Here is a 14453-nt window from a genome sequence, read left to right as displayed (position 1 = left end):
AGGCCGTTATTTGAATGAGTGAGTGGTTGGCGGGTGCTCCGGTGTGTTTTGATGTTTCTTTCTTATCAAACATCTTTCATCCTTATCTCTCCTCTCTTTTTTTGTATGTTATCTTACCTATTTGCTTTGCAAGTGCTGTGAAACTTTTACTTCAACTTAAACTGAAAAAAAAATACAACTTCATTCATGGATGTTTGGTGGACGCTTTGCTCCTGCTTTCCTATCAAAGATCTATCATCCTTTTCTCTCCTCCTCGTTTTCTTTGTATGTTACTCTCTAGTAATACCTCGAATATTCGGCACTTAGTTGACCTATTTTTGTTGCAAGTGCTGTAAAAGTCTTACTAAAACGGGAACTATAAAGAAACAAAACATACAACCTTATTCCACAGGCTAACGTGGACGTGGATCTGAACGGCGTGCGGATGAGTGCGGTGGCCTCCCGGAGAGACGTGATCGAGGCGTCTGGCCGAGCGCTGGTGGACTGGTCGCAGGAGTTCATCGCCCCTGTCCAGATGTATGCTGGGATACAGGTGGCCAACAGCATCAAGCTGAGAATTCCCCCGCCAGGTAGGTCACCCGTGGGGGGTCAACATAAGCTGGAAAATCGAGAATTCAAGAAGAAAAATGTTATTAACCCCCTGCATTGCTAAAACGTTTCCGACCTTCTTTGTACAGAAAAGATAACATGTTCATTTAAACTAAACACTCATTTGAGAATGAGCAACCAAACATCTCCTAGAATTTCCTACTGGCCAGTAGCGTGGACGGTTGGCGGGTGCTTTGATGTGGTTTGCTCGTTCTTTCTTATCAAATCAGAATAACAAACGGATGTTCTTTCCTACTAAACATCTATCATCTATGGTTCTTATCTTCCTTCTTCTGCTACTCTGCTACTCTCTTGTTAGACTTCTAATCTTCAGCAGTAATATGACCTTATTGTGTTGCAAGTGCTGTAAAACTCTTTAGTAACCTAACAGTATTGAAAAAGCATTTAATCTTATACGTTTGCCATATGCGTTTTCTGTTAACCGTATGCGTTTGTCATATGCCTTTTCAGTTAACCGTATACATTTGTCATATGCGTTTTCAGAAGTCAGGGTTTGGCCACCGAGAGACAACACACAGTCTGGGTCCCCCTCATCGTCTGACAACCACCACAACCACCACCATCACAACAGCAACAACAATAACAACAACAACAACAATAACAACAACAAAGGCGGTTCCTCGGACTGCCGGGAGAAGACTCACCGCGAGGGTCGTATCCGTGGTTACGGGACGCAGCAGACATTCAGCAAAATGATGAAGACATGGTGCGACAACACACATATCACTGTCGCTGTCTCCAAAGCCTTCATCAAGGTAGCCACTTTCTTACTTTGGCTTTTTTTTCGCACGTGTATGTATGCACGGGTGTGTGTGTGTAGATGTGTGTGTATGTAAGGATGGGCAGGGCTTCAAAGCTTTCATAAAAGTGGGCATTTTTTTTTTCTTTTGCAGTTTTTTTTTTCTCACTGAATGGATGGTTGGCAGGTGCTGTGGTATGGTTTGCTCCTTTTTTACTATCAAACATCTATCTTCCTATCTCGCCTCCATTTGTGTGTTTGTTACTCTCTTGCAACACACTTCTGATATTTGGCACTTATTTGACCTATTTCTTACAAGTACTGTAAAACTCGTGACTGAATTGATGGTTGGTGGGTGCTCTGTTATGGATTGCTCCTTCTTTCCTTTCAAATGTCTATCATCCTGATCACTCCTCCTTTTTTGTGTTTGTTACTCTCTTGCAACACACCTGTAATATTTGGCAGTTATATGACTTTATTGTGTTGCAAGTGCTGTAAAACTCTTAAAGCCTGATTCCGCATTTGGACGTCTTTGTTGACATCCGCCCCTTGGCGCTCATATGACCTTATGCTTTTGCGAGCACCGTAAAACCTTACTAAAACTAAAAATGAAACTTTTACTGAACTAACCAGGTGACTGGGCTGGACAAAAACAACATCACGCTGAGGGACCCGACCTGCGGAATGACCAACGAGACGTCTGACCACATCATCCTGAGAGCCGGCCAGGGCAACTGCGGCACGCGCATCCACTTTGACCACGACCAGATCTCTTTCTTCAACGAGGTACGTGCAGCAGCCGGAGTGTCGGGTCTTGGGTGGGCTGGTCAGTCATCTCTGTGTGCTTCTTTTGGTCAGCTGCAGGGTGGTGATTGAGGGTCGTTCGGGTGGTGCGGTTTGCTGTTAACTCTTTATTTCGGAGAGGGTAAACCCACTACACAGGGTCCCTTCTTGCTACTAAATCTAAAAATAACAAAAACGTCATTAAATGGATCATTAACCCTCATCCTGCGGGAGCCGGGTTTATGTAGCCCGATAAGCCTATTTCGGCACCTCGCCTGCGTTCTGGTCCCGAGTCAGTGTAGCTCCTGGCTCAGCGCACGCACATCCTCTTACGTGTCTTTCGGGTCCCGAGTCGGATCCCCATTCACGCAGGTCAGGTGTGTGTGCGTCAGTCTGCTTGAGTTTGTGTGCGTTTGTGGCCTTCTTCTAGAACCACCTGCGTTGGTTCGTAATCGAGGCATACGTCTCATTCAAAACATGCCAAGTTGATAGCTCTAGATGTTCATCCAATGAAATTATAGAAGAAATTGACCCACTTAGACATGAGGAGCTCGAAAGGATAGTCAGGAAACAAGACTTCCATTTTTCTATACAAAATATTTCAAATGAGCTTGATTTTGTATGAAATGATACTACCTGATAAAAGATGAGCTTGTTTAATAGTTTTGAATACCCTTGTGCAGGTACAAAGAACAATTTGAGTGTAAAACATTCGGAAATTGACCTAAATTATCCCTTTTCGAACCTCAGGTCATTCATAACAACAAGAGCGTCCAGAAAGGTTATTCAAATGGGCGTAACTACTCGTAATGTCTTATCAGCTTGTGAGAGGGGGTTATTCATGTGTTTGTAACACTTTATAAATAGAATACTATGAAGGATAGAGCGTTATTTTCATCATCAGTTAACACACTCCCGCGGTATTCATGGCGAAAACACACGTTTCCCGGCGCGCGCGCTGTACACCAACAGTACACACTGAGTGACCCCGGCGGCCTGCCTGGCGAGTCCGACGTAATCGGTTGCTGATAAGATACGCATCTGGGCACAGACGCAGGATAAGAGTTAAATCAAAATATGTGAACCAAATTTGATAGATCTTTATCTTGTGAATGAACTCCCAGTAAAAGAGACCTGTTTTCTGCAATTGCTGAAAAGCAATTTGATGTCAAAGTCGTAAAGGAATAGGCTGAGCCGAGCCGAGCCGAGATAAAAAGTTAAACATCCATCTTCATTATCTCTCCTCCTCCTTTTTTCTTTGTATGTCACTCTCTTGTAGTAATACTTTTAATCAGTGGGAGGTTGGCGGGTGTTCTGGTTTGATTTGCTCGTTTCTTTCTATCATGCATCTATCGTCCTTACCTCTCCTCCTTTTTTGCTTTCGTTACTCTCTTGTAACATCTCTGATCTTCAGCACTTTGTTACTTCAGAACTATTTTGTCCAAAGTGTACTTAAGTTGTTGTTGTTGTTTGTTATCGATCCAGCAACAGCTGGGCTCTCGCCCTTCTGTCCAATGCCATGTAGTGATTAGTGCAGGTTTGCTGCAGTTGCTGTAAAGTTCCATAGAGTATGTTGTCAATGTTAGGTCTCGGAGGGAGAAGGGTAGCTCTGATGCCATTTAGGGCTGTGCAGTGGAACAGGTGATGATCCACAGTCTCATATGCATAGTCACACAAGGGACACATCGGGGGAAGTTCCGGGTTTATTCTGTTCAGGTGGAAGTTGAGCTGTATATGTTCTGTTCGTAGGCGGAAGATCGTGGTCTGTTTCTTTCGTACTTAAGTAAAGAGGCCACTTTGTCCGAAGTTGTTGTGAGGCGACGACTTATACGACCTTTTTGTGCCCCAAAACTTTTACCAAGACAAACTTCTTATGACATGACAATAAGTGTAGCCTAACCATTAATAACAAAAACGCCATTAAATGGATCATTAAATCAAAATATATGAACCAAATTTGATAGATCTTTATCTAATGAATATGGCGTCAGTGGCCTAGTGGTTAGGCTCTCGGACTCACAACCGTAAGGTCGTGGGTTCGATTCCCGTCAGAGACCCGACGTTGTGTCCTTGGAAAAGGCACTTTACACAAATTTTCCTCACTTCACTCGGGTGGGAATGGGTGCCCGGCTATAGACAGCGAAAGATCTTGTCAGTTTGTTTGTGTTTGAGCGCTTAATCAGCTGCTTGCACTGTATGCTTCCCAGGAAGCTGAGAATGTTTCGGAGTGTTCTATGGTCTGCTGGGGTAATAATATAGTGTAAAGAGCATAGAGCCTGCTGTTGAGCGGGATATGCGCTATACAAATGCTATTTATTATTATTATTATTATGAATGAACTCTGTGTGTGTGTGTGTGCAGCTGGTGATCCACACGTCCCCGGACCTGGTGAGCAGCCTGCTACAGGAGGAGCTGGGCAGTGGCTACTCAGAGGAGGAGGCGGGCTCTGGTGCCAGGGACGCCGGCCTCTACATGGACGACGAGGACGAGGAGGCGGGCTCCAAGGAGCTGCCCTTCCCCGTGGAGTGTAGCTCCCCGCTCATGCCAAAGGTGGGTGGGGTTGTTTGGTTGGTTTGTTTGTTTTTGTTTGTATGTGTGCACAAAGTGTAACTGTCCACTTGTGGTCAAAGTGAATGGCTATGTTTGTTTGTTTGCTTGTTTGTTTGTGAATGTATACAAAGTGTAACTGTCCACTTATGATCAAGGTGACTGGATCGCTAACAACAACATGATCAAGGTGAATGGCTTTGTTTTTGTTTGTGTGTGTTTTTGTCTAAATCTTTATGAAGTGAAGCTGCCGCTTTATGATCCAGGTGAGTATATTTGTTTGTTTGTTTGTTTTTCTTTGTGTGTGTGTTTGTGTATATCTGTATGAGAGGTATCTTCCTTGTTACGGTCAAAGTGAGCGCATTTATTTGTGTGTCTGTTTTTGTTTGTTTATATATGTGTGTGTGTGTGTGTGTGTGTGTGTGTGTGTGTGTGTGTGTTGTCAGTGAAGCAAAACGTTACTCAAACTAAACTTTCCCTCTTTACTCTCCGCCTCCTCAGAATCCTGCCGTCCAACCAGAGCCGAGCCGTGGGTTCCAGTCGGAGTGCGAGCTGAACCTGTACAAGGACTTCCTGTTCCTGCGACCCACAGTGCACTACCCAGCCACGCTGACTAAGGGCAGCACTGTTTTTGTGAAAGCCTCACTCTCAGGTGTGTGGACATGGTGGGAGGGAGGAAGATGGATGGATGGGCATTGGGAGGGGGAGGAGGAGGAGGAGGGGGAAAGACAGAGAGGAGAGACAGAGAGGAGCAGAGGAGAGGCAAAGCTGCACTTACCAAGAGATTGATAGTCAAAGGGAGGTGTGGGGGTAGAGAGGGGGGAGGAGAGATCCAAAGAAAGGAACTTAGGAGAGGCATACCGGCACCTAAAATGAGATTAATAGTCAGAGGGAGGGGTGGGGGTATGGGTGGAGGAGGAGAGAAGCAAAGAAAGGAGCAGAGCAGAGGCAAACCAGCACTTAGTAAGAGATTGATAGTCAAAGGGGAGGGATGGGAGGGGGGAGGAGAGACGCAGAGAAAGGAACATAGGAGAGGCAACCCAGCACTTAGTAAGAGATTGATAGTCAAAGGGAGGGGTGAGGAGCAGAGACAGAGAGGAGCAGAGGAGAGGCAAAACGACACTTAGAAAGAGATTGATAGTCAAAGGGAGGGGATGGGGGAGGAGGAGGAGAGACAGAGAGGAGCAGAGGAGAGGCAAAACGACACTTAGAGATTGATATTCAAAGGGAGGGTGGGGAGAAATAAACTTAAGAGTAGACAGAAACACAAGACAGACATAGAAGGTGGCGTGTTGGTCATCACAGAACTTCTGCCACAGAGCTTTGAATTGAATATGAAGAAATGAGCTGCATGTTTATTTGGTCACTTTTAAGCACAAAGGGGCTATCCCGAAAAATGCTATTTTGAAATCGAAGGTAAAGTTTTTGGACCCTTGTTCAGTTGCTTTAAAAGACAAGGAGAGTTTTTTCTATTACCAAACCAACATACACACCAATGAAACCAAACTTATCCTTAGGTAGGGCAATGCCCACTTTTGGTGTAGGTCAAGATTTCTGGAAACCCCCGAAATCTGGGTTAGCCCACTTTTCCTTAAAAGCGACCTTTTGTCTATTTATTGGTTTCGTTATTTTTGTTTTGTTATTTGTTAACTGATTCCATCGATTCGACCGCTGACAGCGGCTCTGGGTTTTTTCAGTGCCACCATTTGACTGCTGTGCGCGCCTCAACGAAATCTGAGTGAAATCCGAAACAAATGTGCACTTTTTAACATAGTCCCAACATTTTAAGTTGTCAAAAGGAATTAGAACTTGTAAATAAGCCTGACCTCAATCTCTGAGAGGCAAAATGGATAAAAACTCTGCGATGTTCCTGCAGAAATCGTTGTTTTGTTGTCGGTTTGTAAGAGTAAACGACACGTAGCCTGGTATAATAAAAAGGCCCTTCAGTGAAAGGTATTCAACTTAATTTGTGAAATTCTTGCATAAATGTGTGCTATGGTGATATCACTACAATTTTGTGTTGATTCCTATGGATTATAAGGAATTGTAGAGTTGAGAAAATGAGGTTAGATGAAATTTTCAAAGAGGTGTTGCGCAATTTTTTTTACTCATTGGTTTTTGTCTGAGGGAAAATACAGTACAAACCGAATATAAATCATTGTTATTGATAAAAACAGATTCCTCTATTGATCCCCTTCAGTTTGGTTATAATTAATACATATTAGAGTAACTTACAGCTTCACAGTAATGCATTAAATAGATGCACCCCAGGTCAAAAACTGAACAGGGAAAAATAGTTCTGTCCAGAGCCTGAAAAAATCATGGATGGAATAAGTTAAGTTGTTTGTTTGGTTATTTGTTTAATGATTTATTTGTTTGTCCTGCAGGCCTGGACAGCACACCTCAGATAGACACGTGCTGGCTGTCCCAGTCTCAGAAGGCAGAGAGCCACCTGCCGGCCTCCCACCATTCACCTCACCACCCACACCACCAGCAGCAGCAGCATAGGCATGTCATCATACAGAAAGGGTGAGTAGAATCATTTGATTAATAAGCCTGTCTTACCTTTTCTCTGCGCTAAATTACCATAATTGTTTGGTTAGTAGACTCGTCTTACCTTTTCCTTACTTTAAATTGTCTTAATTGTTTGGTTGGTAGGCCTGCCTTACCTATTCCCTACTCGAAGATACCCACCCAAATCATTTGGTTGGTAGGTGTATATTACCTTTCCTTACTCTAAACTATCCTAATCGTCTAGTTCTCTAAATTGCCATAATTCTTTGGTTGATAGGCCTGTCTTACCCTTTCCTCACTCTAAATTACCCTAACCATTTAATTGGTAGGCTTTTCTTCTTTTCTCACACTGACTCAAGTCATTTCTTGTCGTCCTCAGATGCCCGAAAATCCCCGAAGTCAAACTCCTGGACAAATCGTCTGACGTGCCGGAGGGTTCGAACCTGCTGTCCACCAAGTTCAGCCTGAGGATGACGGAGGTGTTTGGCACGGCGCCGCTGTTCCTGCACTGTATGCTGTGGTCATGTGACCGTCGGGGAAGAGACGGCAGCAAGGTCGGTGTGAGCGTCTGCTTGTTGTCTACATTGCATCCTCTGGTTAAAATTAAGTATGAAGACACACACACGCAGGCACGCATGCACACACACACACACACACACACACACACACACACACACACACACACACACACACACACACACACACACACACACACACACACACACACTCACACACACACACACACACGCAAAGGAAAAAAAAATTGTCTGGTAGAAGAAGAGAATCGTCACACACACACACACACACACACACACACACACACACACGCACAAAGAAAAAAAATGAGTTTGGTAGAAGAAGAGAATTACAGTATTATTATTGCTGTGTTTAAAAAAAACATCAGTTCCAGTGTTTGAGTGAGAGATGGGTGGTTGGAGGGTACATCTGATGGGTCCTTCTTAGTCACTATTCCACTATTGTGTCTTGTCCATCTATGTGCCTGTCTGTCTATCTATCTATCTGCCTGTCTGTCTATCTGTCTGTCTGTCTGTCTTGTCTTGCTTCTTGCTTGTGCTGAAGACCATTATCATTTCAATGAGTTACTTTAACCCAACATGTGTTGGTGTTTGTCCCTGCCCTTTTACTGGGTCTTGAACCCATGGGTGGATGGTGGGTGCTCTGGGGTAATTTTCTCCTTCTTACCCATCAAACCTCTGTCATCCTTTTCTCCCTTCTTTATTTATTGTGTTTGTTACTCTCTTGTAACAACTCTAATCTTCGGCACTTATATGACCTTATTGTGTTGCAAGTGCCGTAAAAACATGTTTACTAAAACGAAACTTGAACCCTTGCCTTCCAGTGCCCGGTGGAGGGAGGGGAGAGGTGTCGCCGCGGCAACAGTTCGTCCAGCAGCTCTCACGACACTCAGTGCGGGCCGCTCACGCTGGGACCCATCGAGCTCACTGACAAGGAGGTGCACATGCAGCCTGAGACAGGTGAGATCAGTGGGGACGAACGAGATCCATAGCTGCCCCTTTATATTTATCTTGGAGGGGGGTAAGCCCTCTATGTTGGGGGCTCTTTTTTGGACCTAAATTTTTTTAATGACAAAAACATCACTAAATTGATAATTAAATCAAAACAAGAGAACCTGTTTCAGTTCTTCTTCATCTAATGAATAAACTCCCTGTAAAAGAGACCTGCTTTTGGCAATTTCCAAAGAATAATTTGACGTCAAAGTCGTTTCAAAGGAATGTGCCTGAGCCGCTGGCCAGTGGATCACCGGCACAGAGGTTCTGACCACGAGCCCTGGGAGCGGCTCGCTGGAGATGAGGAGTTAAGTCATTCTATAAGATTCCTAGCTGCCCAATTGTATATTAAAAAATTGTATTTATAACTTTTTTGAGGGTCAGAATAAGAAAGTCCCTTTTTCTATTGCAAAATGTGTATTGTATAGATTCATAGCTGCCAACTAGTGTTTGAGTACGGAAGTCCCTTTTCTATTGCAAAATGTGTATTATATAGATTCATAGCTGCCAACTAGTGTTTGAGTACGGAAGTCCCTTTTCTATTGCAAAATGTGTATTATATAGATTCATAGCTGCCAACTAGTGTTTGAGTATGGAAGTCCCTTTTCTATTGCAAAATGTGTATTATATAGATTCATAGCTGCCAACTAGTGTTTGAGTACGGAAGTCCCTTTTTCTATTGCAAAATGTGTATTATATAGATCCATAGCTGCCAACTAGTGTTTGAGTACGGAAGTCCCTTTTCTATTGCAAAATGTGTATTATATAGATTCATAGCTGCCAACTAGTGTTTGAGTACGGAAGTCCCTTTTTCTATTGCAAAATGTGTATTATATAGATTCATAGCTGCCAACTAGTGTTTGAGTACGGAAGTCCCTTTTTCTATTGCAAAATGTGTATTATATAGATTCATAGCTGCCAACTAGTGTTTGAGTACGGAAGTCCCTTTTTCTATTGCAAAATGTGTATTATATAGATCCATAGCTGCCAACTAGTGTTTGAGTACGGAAGTCCCTTTTCGTATTCGAAAATATATATTCTGTTTTTTTATATGGATTTGCAGATGCTGAAGAAAAATATTGAACGTTCAAGAAGGGATTTGTGTGTAATAGTAATAGTGTGAACAATGTCTTTGTGTAGTTTGGAGATATCTTATATTGCGGGTCTACTGTAAATAGCTTGGATTTATTGAATGCAGAAAAGTGTGAGTGGAGGGTTGGAGGGGAGTTGCTTGGCCAGTGCCCACCCTTGTAGCCAGCTGAATCAGATGAGTCTGGGGTGGGGTTTTTTGGGTTTGAAAAGTTTGCAGCCATAATGGATTCTGTCCCGCGGAAAAGGCAAAGGGTTGAAATGAAAGTTGTTAATGATTATTGTAGTGATTGAAGCAGTAGTAATCGCATTATATTGTTCTTAATAACAATAGAAATTATGTTTAAAATAGTGGTTTTTATTGTTGTCATAATTAATGGTCTTATTATTGTCATCATCATTATTGTTATTGTGGTCATTGTTATTGTTATCATTATTGTCATTATTATTGTTAAAATTACTATTATCATTGTTGTTGTTGTTGTTATCATTATTGTTGTCATCATTCTCATTGTTCTGACGGTCATTCCCCTCCCTCCCCCTCCCCCACCCACCAGGCGGTCAAGGCAAGAGCTCGGTGTCCACGGCCAAAGAGCCGTCGTCGGGCCAGCAGCAGCGCGTGATCATCGAGGGGCTGGACTCTGTGACTGTGGTCTGCATCGCCTTCGCCGCTTTTGCCATCGGCATCCTGCTGACTGGGGCGCTGTGGTTCATCCACACGCATACAGGTGATTCGCCGTGTTGTAAGTGCATGGAGTTTTTGCCCCTCCCTTTACTACTACTACTACTTACTACGACTACTACTACTACAACAACTACTACTATAACTGCTACCACTACTACTGCTGCTGCTGCTGCTGCTGCTGCTGCATATACGTACCAACCTACCTACCTACCTACTGCCGTCGTCAGTGAACTGACCATATTGTTGTTTCGATAGTGGTGTGAAATATGGGAAACGTGCTGACAAAATGAGGAACTTCTTGGATTCAAGCCTTGTGGAAATAGATTCATAATGCTTATAGGAGAAGTTTTTACAATTTATAAGTATGAAATAATAAAAGCACGTTATACTGAAAGAATATGGCATCAATAGGAAAGGTACAAATTTGACCCTCGTGTTGATTTTTGGTCAATATCTTCATTTGTGGATTGCGAGAAGTAACTCATTTTATCAGCACGCCTCACACACATATGATCATTTACAACTCAATCACTTATGTGTCATCAGCACAGGGTGAACGTACACATGTGTTTGTGTGTGTGTGTGTTTGAGTATATATGTGTGTGTGTGTTTGTGTGTGTGGATTCCTGCGTGCGCGTGGAGGATGCTTGTGTGTGAATGTAAGAATGAGCACGCACATGTACATTGTGTTAATGTGCATGCACATACATGTGTGTGCGTGTATCTGTTCGTATACTTATGCATGTATGTATGTATTACCAGCGCGAGCACACACACACATGGATGGATGTGAGCTCACCTCAGTTGTGCAGTGCACAGAACAACGGAGACCGGTAGACTGGTAGAGGGTTTTACGGTGCTCGCAACCGCATATGGTCATATGAGCGCCAAGGGGTGGGTGTCAAAAGAGAAGTCTTTACAGGGAATCAGATTTAGACTGCTCACCTATCTAGCTTCAACAGCACAAGGTCTGCTTCGACTATCAAGGCACCCCAAAATAGCAGGTCACAAGAGAGTGACAAAGATACAAAAGAAGTAGAGGAAAATGACAATAGTGAGGTTCAGGAAAGAAAAAGCAGCAGTTCCCTGTTGTAGATCAGGCACAGTTATTAGCGTGACATGAGTCAGCCCATTTACAATTCTACTATGCTTGAACGAGAAATGTCCCCCCTTTGGGAATGGCCTAAAGACACTTCAGTCAGTGGCACTGCCTTGGGGGATGTTGTTTCTCTGTTGTCTGTGAACCCACACTTTTTGTTGTGGTAGCTTGTCTTGTTTTGGTGACTTACATCTTGTGGTGGTGACTCCTGTGGTCTTGTTGTGACTTATGCCATTTTTATGGTGACTAATCTTGTTACCCATGCGATCTTGTGGTGACTTACTGTGACCTATTTTGCCTCATAGTGACTCCTCATGTATTTTTACTTAAACAATCTTCCAATTTGTTTGGGTATCACTTCTTAATCAGTTATTTTTTTAAACAAATTTTTAGTAATTTCATGGGTCAGGGATGAGGAAATAAAAATGATATTTTCTCTGCTCTAGAGTGTGCAGATGTTAATGAGTGCATGTCTTTCTGCGCACTGGTATAATAATATGTGTACATCTGTACGTGTGTGTTTGAATGTGCTGGGGTGTATGAATGTCTGTGTATATATACCTTGTAAGCAGTACAGGGAGAAGCAAGCTCTGTTCAACCTACCACTGCCCCTGCCCCCTGCCCTCTGCCCCCACGCTCTCCTACCCACCCCTGCCTCTCCCTCCACCCTCCCTTGCCTCTCCCCCTGCCCCTCCTCCAGGTCCCAGGTGGGTGGTTAGAGTGCCATCGATAGGTTCTTCTTTTCTTTCCCTCAGTTGCTTCTGTCTTTCTTGCTTTTTCCTTGCACTAAATGACCATTATTGTGGCAATGTGCTTCTCTTTACTCAAACTTTTTCCTACACTAAATATCTATTATTGTATGGAAGTGCCTCTCTTTACTCAAACTTTCCCCCAGGTCTAAATGTCTATTATAATGTAGATGCACTTCACTTTACTCAAAACTTTATCCCAGCACTAAATCACAACCTCCGAATTACAAAGTTTTATCTGAAGTTTTTGGCTTTCTGGAGTTACTATGACTATGAGGTCGGAAACCAAATGTTCTATATCTGCTCTGTCAAAATTGTAGATATTTTTCGGAGTTGTTATCCAGGTATTTTTAAAAAAGCATCCGCCAAAGCTTGACATAATTATTGTGAAACTCCAAAATCTTTTGACATCAAATTTATCAAAACTAGGTACCGAGCAGATAGAACTTTGTAATTTTAAGGTAGCGAAATGTCTATTATAAGGTAGATGTGTTTCTCTTTACTCTAAACTTTTTCCCCCACTCACATGCTCACCATTTTGTGAATGTGTTTCTCTCTACTCAAGCTCACTCTCTCATCCTGTGGATGGCTGGCGGGTGCCCTGGTGTGGTTTACTCATTCTGTCCTATCAAACACATCTATCGCCCTGAACTCTCCTCTGTCTTTTTTGTTTTTGTTACTTTCGTGCAACACCTCTAGTCTTCGGCACCTATATAACCTTATTGTGTTGCAAGTGCTGTAAAACTCTTACATCCCCCCCCCCTCCCCCCAGGGCAGTGCTACTGACTGAAGTGTCTTTGGCCATTCTCAAATGGAGGATATTTTAACATGTTCTTATGCACAGACGAAGTGTAAATGGGCTGATTTATCAATGTCATGCTCACACTGTTCCGAAACAACAAAAGGGGAACTTCTGCTTGTTTTCCTTCATCCTTACTATCGTCATTTTCCTCTACTTTTTTGTATGTTTGTCACTCTCTTATGAATCGCTATTTCCGGGATGCTTTGATGGTCAAAGCAGACTTTGTAGTGTTGAAGCTAGAGAGGTGAGCAGAGTAAGCCTGATTCCCTGCATGGACTTCTCAGTTGACTTCCACCCCTTGGCGCTTATTCCTTATGCAGTTGCGAGCGCCGTAAAAACTCTTCTAATACTAAAAAACTTCTATAAACTCTTACTAAATGTATTTTAAAAACTCTCATCCCCAGGTCCCATCAAACGCGGTGTGGCCAGTCACGGAGAGGCCGAGGCCAGCGGTGACCTCACACCCAACTCCTCCTCCCCCTGGACAGCTTGAGGGGTCACACAGGGGTCATCAACGCAGTTATAGGTCAAGGTCAGGACTTGCAGACAGAAGAAACTGGACGTGCGGGCAGAAGACATAAGAGAGCGAAGGAAGTGTGCGAAGATTCCGGAAAACTCGGGAGCTCTGAATAGGAGGATGATAAACCGCAAACTTCACAACAAGGGGATCGTTTGAGCTTCCGTGCAGATTTTGCGCTGGCTGATTGCGTGTCACAAAGATGGTGTTGGTGTGTTACGAAGATGGTGATGGCGTGCTGTCCAAGATGGTGGCTGTTGCGTGTCGTGAAGATTTATTGCTCTGATGGAGAGTCATCTCTACTACATGGTCGTTGTCGACATAAGATTGGTGAAAACTGCTCGGCGTAATTCTCTCTCTCTCTCTCCCTTTGTGTTGGAAAATGGTTTCGCTTTATTGAGTCAACTATAGCTTATACTGCCTGCAGTGTCACAAAAGGCTGGGTTCAGAACTACAACTATCTCTGATACAAAATTGCAGATATCCCTTGTGCAGAATGTTAAATATCTCTCGAACACAACCTGCAAATATTTCTGTACTACCAGACTGCCCTTGATGAAGGCAGCAGTTTAAAAACATTTCTGTATCTCAGTAACATCACGCGGTTCAGGAGACAAAAACAACTGCTCAGAAACCAGTATTGTAGGAAATCTTAGATCATCTTAACATTAACATCTGTTTGTATACATCGATATTTGAGCATATATCGATATATATAATTATAATAGATTATCTGAAAGCTAGCCTGTTTTAAACCATCTACTTATGAGCAAGTTGATAGTGATTGTTGC

At 43.1% G+C, this 14453-nt stretch overlaps 1 protein-coding gene across 1 annotated transcript in view; it reads left to right on the top strand.

The window, feature by feature from the left end:
- Positions 1-391: 391 nt before the first annotated feature.
- LOC101857609 (transforming growth factor beta receptor type 3) overlaps positions 392-14453 on the top strand; it is a gene marked incomplete at its 5' end in the record, with an annotated part of 16284 nt that continues 2222 nt past the window's right edge. Inside the window, 10 exon segments of the mRNA XM_013086846.2 lie at positions 392-569; positions 1093-1364; positions 1982-2134; positions 4493-4681; positions 5180-5330; positions 7066-7207; positions 7572-7746; positions 8553-8688; positions 10368-10538; positions 13550-14453. The exon segment at positions 13550-14453 is cut by the window's right edge and continues 2222 nt beyond it. Of these exon segments, the coding sequence (XP_012942300.1) occupies positions 392-569; positions 1093-1364; positions 1982-2134; positions 4493-4681; positions 5180-5330; positions 7066-7207; positions 7572-7746; positions 8553-8688; positions 10368-10538; positions 13550-13638 (1656 nt within the window).

The sequence above is a fragment of the Aplysia californica genome, unplaced genomic scaffold (genome assembly GCF_000002075.1).
Source record: "Aplysia californica isolate F4 #8 unplaced genomic scaffold, AplCal3.0 scaffold00001, whole genome shotgun sequence".
Taxonomy (NCBI): Eukaryota; Metazoa; Mollusca; class Gastropoda; order Aplysiida; family Aplysiidae; genus Aplysia; species Aplysia californica.
Note: the sequence above shows the minus strand (reverse complement) of the source record. Positions and strands in the feature narration are given on the sequence as shown.